This window comes from Anoplopoma fimbria, chromosome 24 (assembly GCF_027596085.1).
Source record: "Anoplopoma fimbria isolate UVic2021 breed Golden Eagle Sablefish chromosome 24, Afim_UVic_2022, whole genome shotgun sequence".
Lineage (NCBI taxonomy): Eukaryota > Metazoa > Chordata > Actinopteri > Perciformes > Anoplopomatidae > Anoplopoma > Anoplopoma fimbria.
In genome coordinates, this window is record NC_072472.1 from 8,055,288 (window position 1) to 8,076,251 (window position 20,964).

Below are 20,964 nucleotides of genomic sequence, written 5' to 3' on the forward strand. Positions count from 1 at the left end.
GCTCAGCTGAAGCTCGGCAGCTGTCGGCCTGCTGAACACTTCCTGCCACATCGAATCAGAGCGTCCTCTGACGATCCTCCTTGTGTATCGTTATCATCATCATCATCTACTCACGAGCTGGACACGGAGTCACACCTGGAAGTGAAGTGAGACTTATTCTACGAGACAGACGGAGTGTGACAGGAGCCATGAGAAAATACATTTAAAAAAAAAGAGTAAAACCAACTGTTCCTGTTTTCAAAAAATGCCTCTTGTTTTCTCCGGCATTATGCCCAACACTAAAACATTCTTCGGGTAACGATATAACAGTGTGTCATACATTGGTGCTGGCTATTAGATTTTCACTACCACTTGTCGCAGCTTCTGTAATGAGCCCCTGGTATGCACTGACATCGGCAGGAATGGAAGTGAGCCAATCAAATTTGACAGCTCTTTCATTGTGTCATGACAGTGTGTGTAATTAGACAGGTTGTACATGAATGTCGACAGTCGCTCCAGTGTTCTCGTGTCCTAACCAGTCGCTTCTCTGTTAGATTATTGGCCTGCTGATGCCCAGGGCTTCAAATCAAGGCTGTATTTACTCGCTGATATTTCCAGGTTTAATAGATGCCCTGACATGTATTTTCTTTCTGTATATCTTAACTGCACCATGTGACAAGCAATTAATGAATAATTATTGAGTAAACATATACAGTAATTTTCTTGTCGGTACAGCACAATCTTTATGTCCCCTACTCTTATATTATTTAATGAAATAAGACTTTGACTCAATCTTTTTGACAGTTTGTTCCACATTTGCTTTAGCATACTAAACGATGTTTGTGACTTGAATGAAATGTCATTATGGCTTTTTTTTCTCTCCAAAGGATTTAGTTCCCGTTATACAGTCCCAAGTGGGAAAACAGAGTGTGGTGGATTGTTTGTGGCACAAATGGTGATAAAAGTAAATATTCTCTCAGGCACAACCTTTTTATTGCATTATGTAAGTTGACCCAATGGCTCTGGGAAACTTTTTAGATCAATTTCGCAGCGCAGATTAGAAAGCTATGAATCCCATTTATGGAAGAGCTCCCTCATGAAATGCTCTTTGAAACTTTTATATTTTCGGATGAAGAGAGAATGAACCCGGCTAAGCAAAGATCTGCCGACGGCACTTTCATGTGTGGGGGGGGTGGGGGTGCGGAGAAAAAAGAAAGCAAGGGAAAGTGAAAGGAGACAGAGCGAGTGAGGCAGAGGGAGAAGATAAAAGCACTCCCAAAGCCATCTGGAAGTAGCCAGGACACACAAGGATTGCTTTTATGCTGCTAATTCCACTGGGAGGTGCGACATAAAAGCAAAGCATGGATATTGTGTTATAACTGTTCAAAACAAGCAAGTGGCCATGGAATACTAATACGGCTGGTCAGAGGGAAAAGCACTTCAATCCAGGGGTAAAAAGGCTTTTTGGAAGCCCCCCCCCCAGAGGTTAGGGGGTATTGATTTGCAACTATTAGGTGACTATCTGGCAGACGGTTTCTGAAAGAGTCTGTTCTCCCCGGCTGCACCACACGTGTTCTGTTTGATTTAATGATGATTTTGATTATAGGATATTTGTTTACATGCAGGAGGTATATTTATTGTCATCCAATATTGTTGGGCGATATCGCAAAAATATCATATTCATTTCTTTTCGGTCAGGATCACGTCAAGATTTTAACACAGTTTCTTTTTCATGTTGGTTTTGAAGACTATTGTGCAAGTTAAGCAGGATTTTAAATAAACCAGTTAACAGAACATCTCTGTGATCCTGGTTTTATCAGAACTTCTTGTCAGAACCTTCTTGTTGGTTGCCCTCCCTAACTGCATGTTGCATCGCATCAACTACACGATGTTTGATGATCAAAAATAAGGTTTCGGTTTTAATTAGTGTGTGTAAGCATTAGAGTTGTTCCGTGACTAACACCAGTATTGGAAACGCCTCCTATGAGCCTACACCATAAAATGCAAGATCTGGTATCGGCGAGTATTCAAGTCAGAAATCGGAAGGAGGAGGGCTAGTTAGCGTTAGCTGTTAGCTGCCATTGGACAACATGGTCCTGCTTAGCTAAATAACAGAGATTACAGCTAACTTTAATGGAGGTTGTAGTTTAATTATGATGCGTTCAAGCTTTAAAAAAATTATAACATGATTAAAATTTGTTAAAACTTTATTTCTGACTTTAACTTTTTTTTGTTTTTACTGGTATCGGATTGGTTCTTGGTATCGTCCTATAAGCATGTTCAGGTTTTTTTTTATCAAAACATCTCTAGTAAGCATCAAACTGTCAAATCATAGCACCGTCAGTCCTGTTAGTTCACTTACTGTAAGCCTTAGGCAGTCTACGTATGTGGCGGATCACATTCTAACCCTGTATCTTTTAACCCTGTCATTGTTCCTGTACAGTATGCACTGACACAAAACCAGTTTTCTGGAATTACTGGTTTAAAAGGGAGTTGTGTGTAGATATACAAAGAGGAAGTTTCTAAGAGAGCCTTTGCTTCATGAGGTGTCCACTAAATATGCAAAACACATCTCTGTGGGTTGAACTGAAAGACATAAAGAGCACAAAGACACAATGAGTGCACCCAGCATGACAACAGCACACAGCTCCAATACAGATGTTTTCTGTCAAACTGTCACCTACTTCATGACTTTAACACAAGCCTTTGAAATGTTGCATAACATCTTATGTAATATCCATGATGTTTTCAACAGTTAGGTTGAATAAATCGGCTCCTTGAACATCAAAACAGAGATCGAGCTGAAAAAGAAAATGGGAAAGTGTCTCCCCCTTGTCACATTTGCTGCCTGTGGCACAGTTTAACACAGATCATTAAAGTTTCATCTTCGCCAATGTTGGAGCTTCGGGAGATGACACTAAACTCAGTGAATCTTAACTGGTTGTTAAGTAATTGCATTTTAGATAGTTTTTTTTTTTTGGTTGAAGTAATCTTTATAATCCAAATGCATCAAATTCATGCAGACATAGATTTGTTTGTATTAACATTGCAAAAAATGATTGAAAGAAAATCATCTTAAATGTCAAATTGAATACAGCAGAATTGATCACTTATTGTAAGTCACAGTTAATATGTGCTTGATCTTTTCTAAAATATTGCTGTTTAGTATAATTTCTTGACAGCATGGTCTTGTCCATCACAGACTGTTTACCTGCATGGAACCAAAGCCTGCTTGAACGTGATTGGTCAATGCCAGAAACCAGAACACCTACAATACCAAAGTCTTGTCCTGTTGCCTGTAGACTCCACATATAAATGCGGAATCTATTAATACAGATTCATTTTGATGCTACCTAGACGGACACAAGTTATTTGTTTAAGTGAACATAATACATTGTTGAACTCGCAATTCAGCATTTCTATATTCAATTGACACTCCACAATGCACAAAATTAATTACACACACAATAAATACATGAATGAAATGAATGTTCAAATTTACGTCGGGCAAATCATTCCCTTGATAACCCAACAACAAACTAACAGCAGGAAAATATGGAGGAAAAAGGCCAACTCAGAGAGCAACAGAGGACAGGCGAACCCTTTGAACCGTACATTCACCATTTGGCCTATTTCTGCCTCAGCTGATTGTATCCCCCCAGCACCACCTCTAACCACACTTATATACACACACACACACACACACACACACACACACACACACACACGCGCACACACACACACACACACACTTCCCTACTTTTGGCTGCTTGCCAAGAGCTGTCATTGCCTCTACAGTATCAGTTCTGCTGTATCTATATCCAGAGCTGAGAGGAGACCTGTGCAGAAAGGGAAGGGTCTGAAGGAACAAGAGGGCCGGCAGATGAGGAAAATCATTAACACATTTTGTTTTGTCTTTGCTATGGTTTTCAGGTATATAATGACCAAACTTTCTAAAGAAACATATTTATAATTAAGTTGATAACAATATCCAATACCTTTTTAGAATGAATCCTTTTTACAACAGTAAACAGAATGTGTGAAAATCTGTTTCTCCTTGCCTGTTCTTTATTTAGGACTATATGTGTCCATGCATAATGCAGTACGCATGCCTTGAGCAATGTATTTCAACTTTATTGTGGTTTAGAATGAAAGCAGCTGATGGAGGCAGCCAGAACACTGAGCGCGGGCCTCTCATAAATGATAACTAATTGGATCTCAATGTCATCTCTGCTGTGGGTCTGAACAGAATATGAACATAGGAGGATTTTCCTCATCTTTTATCTGACTTTGCCCTCCAAATGATATCCTTACTCTGACACCCCATTCGTGGAAAACCGATGACTTAATGGAAAAGAGTTGGTAACCTCTGTATGGTGTCATTTGGCAGATAACACAGGCTTGACGACTACATGGTCTGTGGTATTTGAGGTTAAGTTTATTCTCCTAAATAGCTCTTGTTGTGAGATTTCCCTAATTGATCCGATTTGCCCGTTTGAAGTCTGCGCTTATTATGTTTTATGTGGAAGATTTAATGGGATGGATTTTGGAATCAAACAAAATAAACAAGTATGTAAATTAATGCACCTGAGTGCAGTAAAAAAAAGAAGAAACTGCATGTTGCAAGCATTTCCTGTTGTTTAGCCATTTGGATATCCTATCATCTGCACTCTCAGCCATGCCCCCTGTTGTTTCTGTTGGCTCAGCTTGGCCTCTTTCCTGAGTCGAACTTACTCCCATCGACAATAGTTTAACCATTTTCTAGTTGTGTTTTTTGGTCATTGTATCAATAGCGTATCTCACACCCTGACATGGGAACATGCAGACACTGTAGGGACACTTAACTTAAACAAACGACATCCTTTTATTCTTATTTTCTGAATGATTTTAGAAAAAAAAGTTCACACTTCTTTCTTGATGTATGGTTTCCAGATTTTGCACCAAGGGTATTAAATTCCTGTCAACTCCGAGTTTAGAATTTCTCTGCCAGTTCACACATTTCCCTCCTTTTCTTTTTTTTTTTTTTTTTTTTTTTTTTTTTTCTTTGTCACAGTTTTACTACCCAGGTGATCACTGTATTCCCTGCTTTCCACTCAGGCCCTGTGACTCCAGCCTTAATAAACTCTGCATTGCCTTTGACAATGTGTGACTTGAAAGCAGGAAGTAATGGGCCCTAAACACTAAGCCTTTACAGGTTATTGACCTGGGGGTACGAAGGGAGAGAGTGGGTGTGTAGGGAGGGGGCATGCACAAACTTCTGCCATGATTTCTCAGCTCTTGAGGCCATTTTGGCTTAGTGTTTAAAAACAAAAGAGAATGGAGGCAGAGTGAGATGAGTGGACAGAAGAACAGTGAAACATTGTACAATGCATTAGACAATATTTACCCAATCATCTGACTAGAATGCTCACGCTAACATGAAACTTTGGTGAATTCACTGCGTCCACCATGCAGGTTTTTAATGAGCAGGAGTTCCTTGTCTCCTGTTACACTGGTAACATTTCTGTGGACTTCTTTTACTTTTTCATTTGGTTTCATTCTCAAGCACTCATTGGCAGTCATTTGTTCGCCTGCTACCGCAGAAAAATAAACTTTAAAAGACGACAAGTGTTGCTTCAGTGTCTAGATTTGGTCCAACCACCTCAAACCTCAGCCCACCACCTGCACCCCCAGGCAGACAAACGACAGCCAAAATTAGTTTTCCTGCCCCGATCCTGCAGCCATCTCATCCCTTCCTCTCTTGAACTATAAATTAATTTACAACACTGTAAAGAGGATGTCAATTGGTGGATTCCTAGCAGCTGGCTGGGCAACAGTCTTTGGTGGTCACAGGGGTAAGGGTTCAACTGCTGGTCAGATTTCCATGTCTGTCTGCCTCTCTTCCCAGGGCCAACTAGAATAAAGCCAACATTGTATACAAATTCAGCAGTCTGCCAGCTAGCGGTTTGGCCTTAAGCTGAAGATGTCGGCCTGTCCAACACTTTGTTAAAAGCAAAGTTTGTGAACTACTGGCAAGCTTATAATTGAATCCGATATGGATATTCTTGGTCCCCAGAACATGAACTAAGACTGTCCTCCTCCTAAAAATGATAGCACTGGTTGTTTGAAACCCTTAAGAGGCTTCTCGTGGGCATGAAAGTACTGCCGAGGTTGACGTATCGTGGAAGGGTTTGGGGGTACGGTTGGGTGTAAAAAGTGTTTGACCTCCAGTCCGTTCTCCTACCACCAATCAACCTTGGTTTCTTAAAAACATAACAGTCTTTTCCTAGACTTAATTAAGCAGTTTAAGTTGCCCAAGCTTAACAGATCTTTAACCACAGATGTGGTATATAAGAAAACGCTCACATGAGTTATAAGCGGTTTTTGGAAAGGGCAACCAAAAGTCATCTGACAATAGAGTCACCAGTTTAGAAACTTCATGGTTCTTATTAGGAAAAAAACATGACAAATTGCCTGTATTGTTGTCTGGAGTGTCTTTTGGATTCCAGTTAATGATATAAGTGATGGAGACACTGGTCCATGATGAGGTACGTCAAAAGTTATCAGGCATATTTTTGTATGTAATTTACTGAGCAAATCCATGCTGTCAAGATGATGAATCCTCTTGATTGCAGTGACTCCTTGGTCTTACCTCTAATGTTTGAATAGTAACGTTGTTCACTAATGTTGTTTGTTCTGTTAAAAATGAACATTGCTCCCTTAAGGTGCCACTAGCAGGGCTTTAGTCGAAATATTATTATGTAGAGCAAGCAACAATCTGCACATATCCATCTTTTACAAGCATTTCCTAAAAATGAGTTTACTGCTAACACTCACTCAACACAGTGTGCATGGCAATACAGATTCAGAACTGCTGTGTGATTATTTGAGGGCTCTGTTTCATGTCAAATTGAATTGGGAAAACTACTTTTGAGTAAAGGAGCTGGTTTTTACGTTTTAGTCAGTAGAAAAACGGGACATTCCCTTGCGGTTGAAGAAATAAACAAGGCTTAGATATAAGCTCCCCAAAAAAGAATAAAAAAAAAAAAGCAAAGCCCATGATGAAAATGTCAGGGTTTGAAAGATGTTGTGCAGCTTTTAACGCCATACTTGCGAGATAATACTGTTGAAAACACTGGGACCTCACTTGACTTCTTGTTAACAGTGTTATCTGAAAATGCTGTTGTCAGTCAGACGCAGAATGCACTCTCGTATCATGTTTGTCATTCTTCTGGTTGCTCTTCTGTGAGCAGATTACACATTAACTCACTGCCCCATTGTATTACTAGTTGTCAGTTAGACTGATCTTGAACTGAATGTCAGGTTGTTTAGAGCCCTCTGACCTACAGATTCAATTCGGATAACCGGTATGGTAACTGATGACATTCATAAATGCTGCATGATAACTTATACCCAAATGTGAAATCAAAATGTGTGCACTTAAAGGGAACTTCTTTGATTTTACACATCAAAGTCTCTTTAGAAGTCTTGGAAAGTTTATGTGAGAAAAGTTGCATGAATCCTTTTTGTGGCTCAAGAGGTAGCTGCACAAAATCTGATAAACTGCAGTGACATTTATTCAAGTGGTCATCAGATATCTGTAGAACGCTCCACACCACAATAGTCTCTGTTACTGCTACATTGTTTTTGATGTTCTTTTCTTAAACTGTAAATCTTGAGTGGAAAAAGTTAAAGAATTACAATGCTAAATAGGTGGAGCACTCTTTTTATGGGTGTTGACTGAACAACCAAAAGGTAGCCCAGATGCAGAGTTTTATGTTTAAGTCCTGTCTTGCCGTCGCTGTCTGCAACGATATGCAGATTCTTCTGTTTAGGTTGGAGGATGTGTTGTTACTGTTGCAGTTCATTGTCAGACAAATGTTGAAAATCCAAGTCAACTGCATTTAAACAATTAAAGCTCTTTGGTTGTAGGAAAACATTTCAACTTGCACAACAACGCCCACTTACTGTTTACATTTCACTAGCAAACCATAACTTGTTTAAAAAGTAACACATATTTTGGCTACTAAACACTCCCCGCACGTCACTGCCAGTGAGCTTCAAATTCCTTCTGAGGAGTTCATGTTTTAAAGTGTTGCATCACAGACTGCTTTGGCTGGTAAACTGGAGTACTGTGTGCATTTTCCCCATTGTCAGTTTATGTTATTTCTGGGCGGTGAAGCCTTCAACGCTACAAGTTGCACGCTGCATTCCCAAGCTCTCATTTCATTTATTTAGATTCGTTAATTTATTTATCTAGAAAGAAAATCAAGTTAATCTAAAGTTTAGCTTAATCTGATCAAGGCCTTTTTTAATAGACTTTGGTAGATTCAAACTGCTGCAGGTCACTCATGTCAATGTTTATTTCACCAGAAGCCCACCCACCCCTGTCCAACCAGGATCTATTAATACCAGGCCCCGAGGCTCATGAGAAATGGTCCACTTTGGCGTTTTAGAGCAGCCTAACTTACTTCCTGCCTCTTCACACCAGGAGAGCCCCGGGTGGTTCCTCTATGCATCCAGCTCTTGTTTTCCTTCCTTGCACTTCTTCACACACAATCCATATGCCAACATGCGCACACAAATACACATATCCACCAAAGGCCCTTAAGATATCCTTGTGTCTGTGGCCTGCAGGAGCACACAGATTCATGTCATCTCTTTTTTTTCAAAATGTGGGGGGGGGGTTGAAGGCAAAGCTGAAAACACATGGCACCTTTCACCTCTAGGGGCAGCCAGGGAGAAGGGGGGAGGCCAGGGTTTGGAGAGGGTGGGGGAGTTTTGAAACACTTGGTCAGCGTCTGGCAACGGCAGGGTAACATAAATATGGTTGTGTGTTTTACAACCTCATTTTCTTTATATCGCCATCATTCCCAGTAGTTATGATAGCATTAAATATACCATTTTTATTTTATAGACAAAGGAATACGACTGCTTGATGGTTTTATGCCACTGACCTTGGAGAATCGCAAACAAAAGACATCAGACATCAATAAACTTTGGCTTTAAAACTGGCTGGTGTGAGATATTTTGTACTATGTCCAATGTTTCTAAAATAAAAGATGGCCAAATCTGTAGAAACATGCCTTAAACGTATATACCTTGATGATTGTATTAGATGAAGTCTTTGGATAACCAGAGTTATTACAATTTATCCTCTGTAAAACATGAATATATTTTACAATCATGAGAGTTTCAAGACATTTCACTCAAAACCAAAAATGTCAACCTCATGGAGTCACTAGAGGAAAAGTAAAGGGACCAAATGTATTAGTATTCATCCTCTGGGGACGATGAATATCTGCATTTAATGTCGTAGCAACCCATCCATTACTCCAGTAGACATTAAACTGGATCTTTATTTTAAAGTCACATCACGATAAGGTCTCTGTTGAGCATTTGTTTTGTTAGATAAAAAGACACTGTTATCTTTATTTCACCGGTTGTCTCCAAACGCCTCATGCTACCCAATGCAATCAAAGTAAACTGATTGTACTTTTTCTCGAAAAAGCAGAAGTAGTGGGGTGAAGGAAGCTAACAAAGTGGTTTGAAATGATGCATGTTGTTTTGTATCCATTCGTGTCAGTGCACACTTTAAACCAGGTCTCTCTGACGTCAAAACAGTTTGAAAGTAAGGAGGACGGGAGAGGGAGAGGTAGACGAGAGGAAGGGACTGCAGGAAAGGAGTGAGGAGGAGGAAGAGGAGGAGGAGGAGGAGGGAGGGATGGATGGATGTGTGGACTGAGATGCCCTCGATCTCCCAGGGGGCAAAAGCTCTGGAAATGGCTCCGTCGTTCAGAGAAAGTAAGGGAAAGGAGAGGGAGAAATAAACAGTACAAAAGAACAGGGAACAGTCAGGGCAGGAAACTGTCCGTGACCTACTGGACAAACAAATTGGTTTGCAGGCAAAATGGATTAAGAGGTTGAGCTGGGCAAAAAAAAAAAAAAAAACAAGGGGTGACTGATGTTGCAATGTGAGCTCATCCATTTTGAAGGGGGGGGGCTAAATTTAGAGGCTTCATGTGGAAGTGTATTGTGCGTTTTCCCTGTTTGTGTGTGTGTGTGTGAATGTGTGTGCATCCGAACGCTCTGCAAGTCAATATTTGTCTGCTTTGCCACGTCCCTAGACATCCCATTCGGCGCAACAGACCGTAAAGCTGTCAAATGCGACCTGAATATTCTCTGTCTTCATCTGTTTCCTCCTCTTTCTCTCCCTCCCTCTTCCGCGTGCTCTCTCGCTTCCCTTTGATTTCTTTTTTTTTCTTTTTTTTTTTGCTCTCCGTCGATAACAATATCATCGGGAGCAAACATGTTCCTGGGCTTTTGATGGTTGTCTATGCCCCCCCACCCCCTCCCTCACAGAATGGCAAGATTATGTCCTCTTATCTACGGCGCTGTTTGCTCACCCCATGAAGTAATTTATGTGTGAGCCTGTGTCTGACCGACATTTGTGAGGACCAGCGCGTGTTTTATAGGTACTGCAATATCATCTACATAATACATTATCTGTGTTCCATGTGCAGATACTTTGTGGCTGCTTAGTACACTTTGATCGTTATTGTCCTCTGGGGGTTCTTTAACTCATAAAAAGCTATCGCCTCCTGGAAAAAATGGAAAACTGTTTAAAAAAACAATTTGGCCTTTTTTTTTTATTATGTCCGCCAGGAGATTATGTCTTCAGTTGTATGTGTTTACACACGTGTGCATCCGTTGGTCTGTCTGTCTGTCCACGGCTTCTCACATACAGCTAGATGCATCAGCCTTATATTTAGTAATGAGGCCGTATCTGTTGCGTTGTAGCGGTAGGTTAGGATTCGCTATTGCACGTAGCAATAACCTAGATGTTTAGACGCCTAGATGTTAGCCTTTATGGTGGACCAATTGCCGTCATGATAACGACCAGTTTAATATCACTTCAGTTTTGCAGCAAACTTCCAAATTTGACCTACATTTGATATTTACCCAATAAAAGTCGGATAATTACATTGCATTGGCTACAAACAGACAACTAAAAAGCGGACACCCATGTTAAACTTTTCAGAAATAATTCTACTTTGCCATTTTATTTTCATGTGTGTTAACTGAATTGTCATTCTGCGGCACCATTTGAAACTCTTCACAAATTCTGAGACACTAGCTAATTTGCCCTGTTATATTGTGAAATCCATATTTTTCCACGATATATTCTGTCGTGATTGCATCAGATGTTGATCTAAGCCGCCTCCTGCATGTTGCCATCTGTCACATGCTTCCTGGTACACATTGCATCAATGTCAGCGAAAAATGCATTTGCTAAAAACTCTACTCCTGCATATCAAAAGGTGGTTCAATGACTGAAGGTGGATTTACCCCATTGCATCCCTAAAAGGAAACACTCTCAATTGTGCTGCAAGACTTGTGTAATAATGTGCCTGTAGTTGGGGTGACTTATTGCAAACTCATCTTGTGTGTGTGTGTGTGTGTGTGTGTGTGTGTGTGTGTGTGTGTGTGTGTGTGTGTGTGTGTGTGTGTGTGTGTGTGTGTGTGTGTGTGTGTGTGTGTGTGTGTGTGTGTGTGTGTGTGTGTGTGTGTGTTGTGTGTGTGTGTGTGTGTGTGTGTGTGTGTGTGTGTGTGTGTTTTATTACTCTGAGAGGCAGCCTGGCGCGGGCCCAGTCTTCTCTGAGCGTTGATAAAAACATGCTGGGAGCATGGCGGTACACACCTACTCCACTACAGGGTACAGGCAGTACCGTGGCCCGTCCTCTCCAACTGGCAGTCTCTGTGCTGCTGTACCACTGATAAGGGGCTGGTGTAAATAAAACTGTACAGCACGGCTCGTTATAACCCTGAAGGTAGAGCGAGGAAGGGAGGGAAGAAGAGGGGAATGAGAGAGAGGGAGAGGGAGAGAGAGAAGAGCGTGTGGTGTCTGTACTCATTGTTCTGACAGCATACTGCGTCTGTGTGTGTTCCTGCAAATGTGTGTGTACTTGTTTTGCTATTTGTATATGAACCAGATTGAGTTTTAGAAGCTGGGAATATGAATCATTTTGATACTTTTCATGTCATTTTGCACATTGCTTAACTTTTTGGAGGGTAAATATTGAGGACATGACTGTGGCAGAGACGGTGGAAGTTATTTTTCATGGTTTTGAGAATGAATAGAAGTCCTCGTAGATGTAGTGAAACCGACATGTGTGTAAATGTGTGCGGGGGGGAGGGGGGATGTGTGTGTGTGTGTCTGTCTGTGTGTGTTTATGGATTTTTTGCTGTTTTTTGGTACTGAGAGTACTGTCTTACGTAAGCCATTTATGTAGGCTCAGTGAACAGAAAGGCTATGTTTTTGTTGGTGACTGCGCTTGTCTGCCTCCCTCCCTCTGTCGCACACATGCACACATGCACACACGCACATACACACACACATACACACACACACACGCACACGTACGTTCTCTCTCCCTAATCTGTCTGCCTCTCTCTCTCTCTCTCCTCTGCCCTGTTTACACTCTTAAAAACCACTGAGTGTGATATTGGTCGGCCATCGACAGATACACTGTAATTTAATTTCCCATTTAGCCTCCCTGACTCCGGAGAGCAGATCATTGAGCCACTTCCTCCACAAATATCTGGCAATACAGTAAACTGTGTCCTGCTCTGCTAGAACCAAGGCTGCACAGGAATTGGAGCGGAACAAAAAAAACTGAAGTGAAGCTTTTTCATGTCAAGTTAACCTTTACATGTTCATTTTTGTGCAAAAATCACCCATGCAATCATAATTGCAGTCATCTGCAACTTGTTTTGTTTTTTTATGTTTGACTTAATTCCTGCATGTTGTTGTAAAATAAAGTATTTTTTCAGGTCAGTACGGCCTGTGCATTTTCGATGGAATGTGTGACGGTGGAAATTTGACAGAGCATAGGAGAATATAATCTCGGATTTGCTTTAATTTAAAATGTGCACTGTTTAATTTCCTATTACATGCTGTTGGGTGGACACTTTGCCAACATTCTCATCACAGATTCACAGTAAAATATTGCATTCTGTAGCTCGATTAATTTCAAGCCTTTTATGCTAATTACAACTGTCATAAATATTATATAAATGATCTGCAGCAAAACTGTGACAGTTTATGATCAACCTTCAGTCCACAAGAGATAAAGTAAAGGTAAACTCCCTAGGTTGACGACAGTTAAGAAATAATCACTATTGGCAATTTATTCCGTACCAGAGCTGTTGACCATGTTGAATCAGCATTTTATTTATTACAGCAGGCTTATTCTCTTGGAACAGTGGAGCTCTGTTGTTGAACCTTTCCTCAATGTGGAAGCTCTTAGACAGGTTTGTTTTTGTGTATAATGGATGCTAAATAGTGTCATGCCATCTCATGCAAGTGGGCATGTGAGACCATTTGACAACCGATTTTGATGACTATATTGCAGGAAACAGACGGTCTTTGCATGACCCGAAAACTTGCATTTTGAATTCTTTTTCTATTGTATCTTTTTAAACATTGCATTTTAACTTAATGTCAGCAACATGTTTAGCTGGTGAAACAAGATAATTTAATGGCACGATTGATAGCATTATCACACCATAAAATGACCACCAGTGGTTAAAGAAGAAACAGTTTTTTGGTTTTTTATCTCCTGTGTCGGATGAAATGTTTGAAATGCCTCCTATCAACATGGTGGCCTACTTTTTGCGTGTCGCTATGAGCAAAGACAGGCTCTCTAACTCTTATGTTTAATTCTGCGATTGTCTTTGATAAAAGATTCTCTTTAGACTGCGATCCCCAAGGGGGGACATCTGTTGCGAACTTAGCATATATGCTCTACCTGCGAAAGAAAGTAGGTTGGAACAACAAGTGTCAAATCTGAGTGTTGGCGCACTGTCACAAAAACAAAAAAGAAATGTCGTCTTCCACAGGAGGCACAGAAAAGCAAGACTATCGCCCCAAACAAACAGGGCCTTTCTCTGTGTCTGACATGTTCTTTTGAATGAGGAGAGCTTCTGAATGGCGGCATTATGAGATCACATAGCCGAGCTGGGTGATGTGAGCGGTGATAGTGTGGGTGTTGTTGGACCCAAACGCACTTATCACACCCACAAACCCCCAAATGGGCATTGAGGTTACTTTTAGCCCCGGTCCTCGTCTCTGCGCCACAACACCGACGACGGTTTGGCATTTTCACATTCAGATTCCATGCACACATGCAATGAGTGTAACAGCAAATAGGACAATGCACCATTGCACACCACATTATTTAGGGAAATGGGAGAAGGAGCACTTAGTATGTCAGGGGAAATTACAGGCGAGGGAATGCACCATCACTTCCCCGTGAGGCCTGCTCAGTGGGCTAATCCACAATCCTCATAACGTCTATGTGGTGAAATGTTGCCTGTGTTAGGGGGAAGCTAACTTTAAGTGAAACACTCTTGCTTAATGCCAAGGAAGTTGTGCGAGTACCTGGAGTCAACAGTAGTCACCGGTTTTATTTATAGAGACCAGAGTAGCAGATAGATTTACAAGTTGTACAAAGATGTGAATGATAGGACTGTTACATTGGTTTAGTGTGAGACAGGGACCCATGTCACACGATTGCAACAGGCTGGTTAAAACCAATCTTTTCTTGGCTGTGATTTTATACTTTGATAACTTGAAAAGCTCATTTTCATATACTTAGCAGGGCCTACTTGCTATGTTTACTTTAACAAAGAACTGAGCCCACTTAAAAGCAGAACACTACTGTAAAACCAAAAGAAAAACAAAAAGTTGCCCTTCAGGAAGCAAAGCAACCAGATATGAAACCTTTCTCTACTTGACATACACTTGCAGCTACAGTAAAAAAAACCTGGCATTAACAGCAACACCAGCTAATCTAATTTATAAAAAAAATCAGCACAGCACACTGAGGGGTTACTGTTCTTAAAAAGTTAACAATGTAGCACCGTATGAAAGTTTTTTTTTTTTTTTTTTTTTTTTTGTTTTTTTTATCTGGGATGCAGGGCCTGTAAAGACAGATCAAGTTTACAGTATATACGAGGCGGTTATATTGCTCATCGCTGCGAGGCTTAGCAGGAAGTTTACTTGATTGGCAGGGAGCCTTGTTCTCGTTTACGGCCCTTTTATGAAATAACTGAGCCACACTGCGCTGCAACAACAGTTGTGCAATATTTCAGAGAGGGAAGCGAAAAGGGAAGCAGCTTCAGTGGCATGTGGCACCTGATCACCACCCCATCCCCACCTCCCAGCATGCACACACACGCACACACACACACTAACTCAGCATGGGTTGTGCAACTTTTATTATGTCAGCTCAGGGCTCAATCTGTGGCAATGTGACACAGGACTCCCCACTAAGAGAGTAGATTACCATTCGGAGATTCCTTGTTGTTTCTATTTGGGTCTTTTTCATTTTGTGATTGTTCATTTTTTTATTTACTCCACATTATCTTTTGAGCCTTCATTCATTCATTCATTCCTGTGGTTCCTGATGTAAGGCGGGGATGATATTCAATCTTTGTTTTTTGCAAAGGAAAATCTCACTGAATCAAATTTTAAAGATCAGGTTGAAATATAGGGTGCCTTGAGATTCTACAGCGCAAGTTTGAATAAGCCCCCCCCCCTGAGTAAACTGCAGTTTTAAAGTTCACGGATTATTAAAAACACATGTGACAAGAGTTACAGCTGATGCCTACTGTGTGTGTCCCCTGTCCCGGTTACCCCGTCTCTCCTGACTAACAAGTTCACCCTCCTGCGATCAAAGGGGGCCTCAAGATTTATCACTTTAATTTGGCAGTGAAAATGGCTGATGGCGGCTGTTACCAAGCGGAGGGCCCCCTGTTAGCACTTAGCGGGCTAACTAGAGTGACGGGCATCTGGCTGGGTGGCTGCCTGGCTGTGTGGACCTCGGGTTCCTCCCCCATTTGCCCCACGGTGACCCCACACAACTCCATTCTCCTTGAAGCAAGGCACCATGCAGGCATTTCCTGACAATTTATGTCCTTGTGCCACAAGCAGGGGCATGCCCTGCACTAAAATCCTATCCCTGGCCCTTATAGCACACGCGTCCTGGCCCCCCAGAAGACAGCTTATAGTGTTGCACCACTGTCTGCAAGGCATTACTTGTTGTAGCCATGCTAGTGTTAAGCTGATTGACTACAAATCACCTATATAATACAATACTGCGAACTGTAGTTGTGAATGTGTTTTTCTTACCTCCCAGGAAGCCATTGGTGACCATTTGTTGTTGTTGTTGTTTTAACCAGAGTAGATTTTCTGAGAATAAATGCTCTTTGCCAGGAACACTTAGCGACACACTCACACACTCACACGTTCACACCTGGAAGCAGCCCAGGATGATCACAGTTTGATCTATTGGCTACTGAGGAGCAGGAGTAAATTGAAACCTGCTTGACATGAAACTTATTTCTGACTGCTTATTTTCAAATCAAGTTGATTTTCAAAGATGACAAGAATTTATGGGCTAAAAACACTAAATGTGCTTTTTTTTTTTTTTTTTTTTTTTTTTTTTTTTTAAAAACAATAGTATGTCTGACGTAAAAACATGAATGTGTATTGAGCACTCATATTGTTTAGTCTATCAGTAGCACATGGTGGTGTGGATTGCACTCGAATAGTCATAAATTTGCCCCCGCAAGGGCAATCAATGAGCTCAAATCAATATGATGGAGGAAGTCCAATGCAGTTTAGCAGAGCAACAGCAGCACGTAAAAAAAATAAAAAAAATGATGATAATTACAGTTTATCCAACAATGATGAATCAGGGAGTTAAAGAAGCAGCAGAGGGGCTATGTGATTAATGCAAATTAGGGACATCAGTGGGTGTGTTCGGGGATTCTGTCTACATCTCCACTACATGTCTTGTTCTCCAAAGGTTAAGTAGCTGCTTTTGCCAGCTAATTCAGCCATATGCTCATCTATGCATTTGACACCGGCACGCCATACGCTCACACTGCAAATTATGCCTCCTGAATATGCAGCCAATTAAAAAGGACATTGCTCAGCCCAGCTCAGTGTATCGAGTATAAAAGCTGTTAAACGGAAATAAATCTTGCGATCTCGCAGACGTATCTAAGGTGTGCTGGTTTTAAAGGTTGCATTGCAGAGGCTTATGATCTAGTCACGCTCACTTGTGCAGCCTGCCGTCTTTTGCATAACTTGTTGCATAAGCGCTCTGCTGGCAGGCACACTCTGTCATGTACGGTCTGGGTCATTTCTGCTTTTGGTAGGGCTTATTACAGTACAGGCTGTTCCCTAATGTCACTGCGGTTGCAAAACCACACAAGCCATCTCTCCCTGCCTTTCTTTTTTTTTTTTTTTTTTCTGTCATCTAAGAATTGGCTTCCTGTTTTCATTGTGTTCTCGTTCTCTCTCTGGAGGTGTCGTAACCCAGGAGGACGTGCCAAGAACAAATCAAGGTCTGGTCGGGAGAGATCGCTCTGTGCTTGCACTGGAAACAGACGCGCACACACACACCCGCACACATCCACCCATGTTTTGCACACACACAATAGCCAGATGTTAAATGTGTGTGTGTGCACGTGTCTATTTGATGTGTGATGTGTTTGGCATGTACAGTGCTTGTTGCCAAGCCATAAAAAGTCGTTTGCCTGGGCCTGATCTGATGTGTCCTTCAACAGAACCCTGTACTGTATTTGTGCCTGCCAGGCTCCTGTCTCTCCTTTTATTGTTGTACAAGGTTATACAGATTCATAAAGGTGAACATGGCAATCCAGATCATACAGTAGCACAGACAAAGAGTGTTGGGAGAGTACTCAACTATAACTTTATGGCTTTGGGTCAAAAGCAGGAACATATCCGCCTTGATATGTGTGCACACACATAATTATAATAATTTGGGTCTTCAGTATATATTGGCATGAAGAGGGTTTGTTTTAAATACCGATAGATTCCGAGGTTAAAGACATTAGACTTGCAAAACAGTAGAGCTAGAGAATAATGTGCATTCTGACTCTATGTGTCCCATGAACTGTCAAAAATGATATACTCTATGATTATAACTGTTAGAATTGTTTGGCAAATTAGCCCACATGGAGCAAATAGTGGCAGTAGATGACACCTACTGCCACTATTTGCATATTTATACACGCATATTCTTACATTTGCAGCTAATCTCAAAAATCTGAAGGCAGATAGTTTGACTCATCAAAGTATGAAGCTAAATCGTACATTACAATATGCTTATTAATCAATCAAATACTGAAAAATATTATTCTAAATTCTAAAAAAGGGGAAAGAGGATAGCATAATGTAAGACTTCAGATAATCCAGACAACAAAACATAGGCATTTACATTTTGTCAATCAATTTTCTGATATCAATCCTTTTTCCAGTTCACTGTATGTGTTTTAAAAGTTCTGTTTAAAGAAAGACATTTTGGATTATAGGGTAGCCTGAAGAGTGTGTTATGGTTGCATTCTTTATTACATTACATTACATTACATTACAGTCATTTAGCAGACGCTTTTATCCAAAGCGACTTACAATCAGTAGTATATTACATATCATTCACCCATTCACACACTGATGACAGGCTACCATGCAAGGTGCCACCATCAGACTCTAACTAACATTCATGCAACATCCAGTCCACACCGATGGCAAGCCTTCGGGAGCAACTTGGGGTTAAGTGTCTTGCCCAAGGACACGTCGACTGCCGAAGCCGGGTATCGAACCACCGACCCTCTGATTGGAGAACTACCTTGCTCTCCACTACGCCACAGCCGCCTAGTTATCATAAACTAGACGGTTTCAAGTGATTTTTTTAAATGAAATTAACTTTGTCTCCACCTTAACTTTAAAATGCCCTTTTTTCTCTCCACTTCATACAGATTTCCCCAATGTGCTGCGTGTTTGTGAATGTGTAATAATCCTCCACGCTTTTGTCTCTTGTTTTTTGTGCAGCTGGGGAGAAGGCCATAGTTTGTGACCAGTGTGGTGCCCAGTTCCAAACGGAGGAATCCCTGGAGGCTCATCGGCAGATTCACACCGGTATGAACACATACATAGACACATATCATCATGAAACCATAGACAAAAACTACATCTACATGTTCACAAAAGGTTGAATTTGTAGAGAGAGGCTCCACTTTTTTGGAGTGGCTGTAGTTATCGTATTTAAATTAATTACACATACTTTGGTGGGACTGAAAAAGACTTAGTAACTAAATTCTGTAATGAGATCAAATTCAGAAAGAATTTGAGAAAAATTGAAACCACTTTGAATCTTCAGGCCCCATTAACACTTCCAATCTGTTTGTATATTTGCACAAATCAGCATGCACGTTGTGTTTTCGGTGGTGTGCAGAGACTCACTCAGCCCTCTCTGGCTAACTGGAGCCATGGATTGACAGATAGATAGATCACATCATCTTGGATTAGTCCCACTCGCCCTAAATCAAGACAGACCCAACAGTAATCAACAAACCGGGGAAAACTTGGCAGGCCGATGTTGTTTATCAGTGCTCAGCTATGAAGATGGGAAGATGAGGATCATCTAGGTGCCAAGATGTAAATAGGAAGAAGTAAATCCCTCTTCAGCAGATGTGTGATGGCCCAGAACAGTTTCACTTCTGGTGATGAACTCTTTAATTTAGGGGGAAAGGATTGTCTCAGATTTCCACCACTTTGCAACCAAGATGGTATGCTTGGGGCAAGAGTTTGTGTTGGAGGATTCTGTTTGTGTGTTTGTGAGTCTTTTGGTCTCTCTTAGTTGCATTCATCCTTCTCTGTGAATCAGATTTTGCATCTACATCCAACATTTTGGACGAATACTCCAGATTCAATAACAGATTAAACCTGTCAAACACTGCCTCTCAGTTGCATACAACAAGCTGCCATACTACTGCTGATAGGATGTTGATAGATAAAATTGTCCCATAATGCAACACACTACACATATAGGTAGTTAGTACATAGGAAATGTATGACTTTCCTATATGCGAACTACCAGATTAGTCTATACTAGTGTAGACTAGGTATCGTTGGTTTGGAACTGGAATACTCTGTAAAAGTCAATGGTATTGTGCAGTTTTGATGACACTTTGCAATGCTGAAGCAGTGTTGTTAAAACATTTTGGGAGTATGCCTGTTACATTTTAATGTACCATGAGCAGAGTGGAAATTCTGCTTTAAGGGTGGTGCTAGAGAAAAAGCCACAGGATATCCCAAGTTTCAAAGGGAATCATCCTCTGACAGTGTGGCCAGTAGTTTGTTAGTTTCCATAAAGAGTGTAGGACACTGGAGGAAAGCCCATGGGGATGCATATACTTGATGACTCCCATGGCCCTACTGCCCAGCAGATTTAGTTTTTTCTTTTTTGATATAATTCGGCCCATCAGAGGAAAGGTCATTGGGGCAATTACTAACCCGATCCACATAGCCGTCCTTTGGCCCCAGCATGTCAAACAAAATGAGATGGGAGAAAAGAGTGCACATTCAAGCCAGAACCTGATCCCCAAAATAGCCACACATCATCATCATTATCATCATCTTGTGTTGTGTCCTTCATCTGAAGCCGTGACCCTTAGGCTCCCAGTAGCAGCTCCCATTGCGAGGCTCCACTCTTTGTTTGCATCCACTTATACCCCCCAACATTTTGAGAGTGGAAGGTGGGGCTGTGTAGTCAGGATATTGGGGTTTTTCCTGAGGGGCATGCCCCCAGCCAATCAGCGCTATGGAGGTAAAGAAGGGTTAAATGAGGCTAATGATCCAACAGTCATAACAGCGGAAAGGAGCACTCTAAATATAGGCATTCCAGTCTGGAACGAATGGTAGGGGAAGGGGTTGGGGGGGGACGCAGCCAGGGCCAGACGTGTCTTCCTGCCAAACAACTGGCGCAGCAGCAGTAATAGTATAGTAATCATCCATGTGTCGAGACCCTCTGAGGATCAGAGTCTGAAAAATGTGCTCTGGTGAAATATGACATGGCACTTTCACCGCACCGTATGATTCTCAGTTTCTCTGGCTATGTGCACTTTAAGCTA

General features: G+C 41.3%; 1 protein-coding gene across 4 annotated transcripts in view; it reads left to right on the forward strand.

The window, feature by feature from the left end:
• The window catches only part of zbtb16a (zinc finger and BTB domain containing 16a), a 147,398-nt gene that overhangs the window by 78,030 nt on the left and 48,404 nt on the right, over positions 1–20,964 (forward strand). For all 4 annotated transcript variants that reach the window (XM_054625976.1, XM_054625977.1, XM_054625979.1 and 1 more), the window contains exon 4: positions 18,884–18,970. In XM_054625976.1, the coding sequence (XP_054481951.1) occupies positions 18,884–18,970 (87 nt within the window). The remainder of the gene's footprint in view (positions 1–18,883; positions 18,971–20,964) is intronic.